Source organism: Dermacentor albipictus, chromosome 7 (assembly GCF_038994185.2).
Source record: "Dermacentor albipictus isolate Rhodes 1998 colony chromosome 7, USDA_Dalb.pri_finalv2, whole genome shotgun sequence".
NCBI lineage: Eukaryota > Metazoa > Arthropoda > Arachnida > Ixodida > Ixodidae > Dermacentor > Dermacentor albipictus.
Window position 1 is genome coordinate 119,228,752 of NC_091827.1, and position 4,817 is coordinate 119,233,568.

The window sequence follows — 4,817 nt, forward strand, 5'->3', positions numbered from 1 at the left end:
TACCAAGAAAGCACGCGTTACAAACTCAATAGCAAAAACCTAACACGTGACAGACTATCCACAAAGCGAATTAATTGAAAATGTTGTCTAAAGTCCTTACACGCGACGTGTTATGAAATTCAAGATATTTGCATCAAGTCAATTGACGTAGCTGCCACGCCTAGTTGTCGCTGCTTCCAACAACACATCATTAGGCCCGCCGATACGTCGTGGACTCAACGTCGCTGCGTCCGACATTCGGCCCACGGTTGACAGGGTCAGGGAGTAGGGGCAGTGGGGTGACCGAGGCACCTAGATCATCCGGTCGACTCCTCTTAGCCTGCAGATCGTAGCCGCAGGTAGTCCGAGAAACAGCTCCGTCAGCCTGTAGCCACGCGATCTCCGGTGAAGCGCCCGCTCAGCTCGCAACTCGTGGCCGCAGCAGCTGAAGAGCAGCTTCCATTGGGTTGTCGCCATCTCTGCACTCTACCCTCCCTGTCCGGCCTTCAGCTCCTTCTTCTTCATGATTTGGGAGAGGGAAAATACGCTCAGTTCTGCAGCCCATATGGGAGCACGTCGCAGCGTAATGGGGATGGGGGCGGGGAAAGAAAGATGAGAGGATAGAGGGGGAAAGGGAGAGTAAGTTTCAGACAGCAGACGTCAGCATCATCCAGGGGCGATGGCCGGCGCTCGGGCAGAGGCCGTGCGAGGCCGAAGTCTATTGGCGATCTGGGAGCCCGTTTGAGTACACATATTCAAGCAGGCTTGCCAGTGCTGGGAGGTGGTAGCGGGCCGGGAAGAGCAGGTGTGTCTGAGGTAGCCGGGAGTCCATACCGTCGGTATGTGGCAGTAACTGGAGCGCGCTCCTGGGCTAATGCAGGACAGGTGCAGAGTAGGTGCTCGAGGGTCTCGGCGTCACCGCACCTTCTGCAGGCCGGCGAGGCGATGCGTCCCTTGGCATGGAGCCTAGCTGCCGTCCACACGGAGCCCGTGCGCAGACGAAGGAGTGTGGAACGGTCCCGTCGCGAGAGGCCGTTCACAGGGAGGAGTTTTGGGGCGCGGTTGGTAGCTACCCTGCTATCCGGATGGCTGGATGTGAGCAGCTGTTTGAGTCTCTGTCTGGAGAAGTCCGATGCTGCGACTGCTCTGGTGAGTGGAACGGTGGGGTGGTGGGCGGCCTTAGCAAGGACATCCGCCTCCTCGTTTCCAGCGATCCCTACGTGGGAAAGCAGCCAGTGGAAGGAGATGGCTACCCCCACTGCAGAGAGCGCCGAGATTTTGCTCTCGGGAGGGTCTCAGTGACTCCGCGTCGATGGTGATCGGAGAGTGCCTGGAGAGCCGGTCGCTAGTCACTTAGCACCGTCACTGGTTTTGCCGGGGGGTCCTCAGCCAGGAGGTCTGCAGCCAGGTGGAGTCCCGCCAGCTCAGCTGCTGTGGAGCTCGCGCGAAAAGGAAGTCGGCACTGCCTGCTCCTGCCCTCAGATGGGATGGTACATGCCGCCGCTTCGGAGCCATTGGAGAGCACGGAGCCATTCGTGTACACGAGTAGCCTGCCGTCCAGCTCTTCCACGAGTTTGCCAGTAGCTGCCTGTTGTAGTGCTACTGCTGGCGTCCGGCGCTTTGATGCTCCATTCAGGGATAGGTGCACCTCTGGAGGCTTCTCGTGTGGCGGAGGTGTGACCATGGGCACTGGTCGCTGTACAATCAGCTCCTCGTAGAGCTGACAGAGGCCCCCCATGCGAGATAGTGGCTGGCTCCGCAGTCGGCAGAGCAGAGCCCCACCATCTGGAGCACGGTGCAGACGGTCAATGTGCCCAAGGGCACGTTGGAGCATGTGCAGCGACAGTGGCCATTCGCCAGCCTCAGCCAGTGTGACAGCAATTCGAGAGTGCTTGGGGAGACCGAGGATGCTCCTTACTGCACTCGATCCTGTGCAGTCTCTCGAGTTGTTGCTTCCTGGCTGGAGATAGTAGAACCAGCGGCAGGGCATATAGCAGGATGGATGTGGCCGCCGCTTGGTTCATCCGCAGCGCCCACTTGACGGTGCAGCCCCGACCACGCTGCTGCATCTTGCTCACTGCCCCCTGGACTCTTCGGACTTTGGAGATGACAGCCTTGACAGCAGGAATCCAGGTTAGCCGATGACCAATGGTTAGGCCTAAATACGTGACCTGCCGCTTCCATGGGACTATGGTGTTTGCAATGCGCAGCTGTTTCACGTAGAGGCGTGCGGAGGCTAGCGGGTGTACAAGTAGAGCCTCTGTCTTTGCCGGGGACACGGAGAGGCCAATGCCACCGAGGAAGGAGATGACCGCTTCTAATGCCCTCTGTAGAGAGCCCCGGATGGCAGCGATGCTTCTCCTGGGTCCTCGTATCCACAGCGCCACATCATCTGCGTAGATAGCGCAGCAGACTGGGTAGCGGCTGTCAGCCGGTAGTGCTGCTGCGAGTCCTGCCAGTGCCAGGTTGAAGAGGAAAGGGCTCAGCACTGTGCGGGACACCGGAGGTGATGTCTCTGGGATCGCTGAGCACCTTGCCTACCCGTACACGAAAACTCCGGCCCACCAGGAAGGCAGAGATGAAGCCCCGGAGACATCCGGTGACGCCTAAGCAGTCCAGTGCAGCCTCGATCACCTCGTGCGGTAGCCGGTCAAAGGCACTCTGGACGTCCAGGAGCAGCAGCATGGCGACGTCCTCACTGCCCCTGGCATCCTAGCTCCAGGGTGGCCACCACATCTGCGATGGAGTCCGCCGTTGAGCGCTTTTGCCTGAAGCCAGATTGCTGTTCTGCAAAGTACTTCTGCTGGGCAGCTATCCATTCGAGCCGTGATAGGGCCATCTTCTCCATCAGCTTATTGCATGCTGCAGAGGTAAGGGAGACTGGCCTGTAGGAGGAGAGCGAAATCGCAGGCTTCCGTCGCTTCAGCAAAGGCACCACCACAGCCGTCAGGCAGCTTTCAGGCAGGACCCCGGTGCTCCAGTAGGAGTTGAACTGCTCCAGGAGTCGTACCCATTGTGGCTCTGCAAGGTTACGCAGCATCTCACAGGTTATCCCATCGGCTCCTGGAGCACTCCGTCATCGTGTGAGAGCTAGCGCCGACTCGAGCTCGTGCATGTGGAGAGGCTCGCTGCATAGGGCGGAGATCTGTGCTGCCACCCACTCTGGATGGTGGCAGGGAGGGAGGCAGCGTCTTGTGGTGACCGTCGAGGGCAGGATCTGCGGGACTGGGGACCTCTCAACAAACCGGTCGGCTAGGGGCTCGACCAAGGCCCGCTCGCTGATGCCCATGAGGACGGCCACGGTTAAGGACTGGCGTTGCGCGCTTGGAGCATCCGTCAGTGACCTTAGCAGGCGCCAAGCTCGAGCACCATCTGGATTGCGACTGATGGTGGAGCAGAGGCTCTCCCAGCTTTGCCGTCTGCGTCGTCGGGCGTGGCGGCGGCAGACAGCATCCACGCGGCGGTAGGCCGTCCATTGTTCCGGAAGCATGGTGCGCCGGGCCCTGCGTTCCACACGGCGCCGAGCAGCTCGCAGTTCTATTAAATGGCGTATATCCGGAACTGTTTTGCCCTCTGGGACAGTAGAGCGTATGGTAGCGGCATTGGCGCACTCCACGATCATCTGCAACAGATCCCCGTCGTTGTCCGCCTGCCGGCAGAGCTCACGGAAAAACCTTCCAGTTGACTGTGAGGCACTCTCTGCTCCTGGGGGACGTGCCTCGAAAAGGAGTCAGGAGCAGGGGCAGATGGTGGGAACCCCAGGTGTCAGGAAGCGTCTCCCAGCTGTACAGATAGTCCTCTGTGGTCAGGTTCAGGTCGATTGCTGGATTGTGTTGGACGAGCTCCGCGCCGGATGAAAGTGGGGGCGCCAGTGTTTAGGATCTGCAGGCCGAGTTGGTCAGCAGCATCCCGTAGTGCCTTGCCACGAGGACAGCAGTGCCGGCCACCCAAGGCTGTGTGGTGGGCATTGAAATCGCCACAGAGGACGAAGTCTTTGCCAAGGGGACTAGCCAAACGCAGCAGGCAGGAGGGGTCCCAAGGCTGGCAGGGTCGGACATATACACAGGCGATAGTAGTGTCCACGCCCCCGATGCGTACGCGCACTGCACAGCACTCAAACGGCCCGCCAGTCAGGTCAGCCACTTGTATCTCCGCCATGGGGTAGCTCTCGCCTCACGTACACTGCGCAGCGGGGAGCTCTTTGCTGATGTGTGTCATCGAGGTAGGGGGCGGCCTGGCATGATTCCTATGAGCAGGAAGTGCGAGCACTGTAGCCCACGTAGCCTGGCAGTCGCAGCTTCCCTGCAGCAACGTACACCTCCTGCAGAGCAAGCACATCGTATTCACTCTGAAGGAGATGTAGCGAGAGGTCCGCATGCCGCCGCCGCAGTGAGTTGACGGTCCACTGGAGAACACTTGGACGACGGCGGCCCTTCCTTGTAGCGGAGGAATCAGCCATGTTGAGTGGTCTGGTTCTGGAGTGCCACTCCTGTAGGCAGATAGCGTGGAAAGGGTGGTCAGCAGGAAGCATGGTGCTGACTGCCTGCATAGTCAGCAGCAGGTTTGCCACCAGCTGTTCCACGGTTGTCTGCACCAGGGGGGTGTGGTCGAGAGGACAGCAGTGGCCTGCGACACCGGGCGTTGGGAGCTGCGTGGGGCTGGTACCGGACGCCTTGGAAAATCAGCGATGCCCTTGACTGCGTTTGCATAGGAGCGCGACGAGGGTGTAGTGGCCTGCACCAACTGGCTCTCCTCACAGACCGCTGCCCGCACCGCACGCCTGGACAGTGCAGTGGTGGAGGACGCCATGATGGTGGCCACCCGTCGTTCCTCCTGCC

The 4,817-nt window shown here is 60.1% G+C and overlaps 1 protein-coding gene across 1 annotated transcript; it reads right to left on the reverse strand.

Moving 5' to 3' along the window:
- Positions 1–734: 734 nt before the first annotated feature.
- LOC139047909 (uncharacterized) lies at positions 735–2,664 on the reverse strand. Its single transcript, XM_070522083.1, has 4 exons — positions 2,481–2,664; positions 1,898–2,431; positions 1,333–1,764; positions 735–1,195 (listed from the first exon to the last, which is right to left on the reverse strand). The coding sequence occupies exons 1-4, from the start codon at positions 2,662–2,664 to the stop codon at positions 735–737; spliced, it is 1,611 nt and encodes a 536-aa protein (XP_070378184.1).
- Between the last annotated feature and the right edge of the window lie 2,153 nt (positions 2,665–4,817).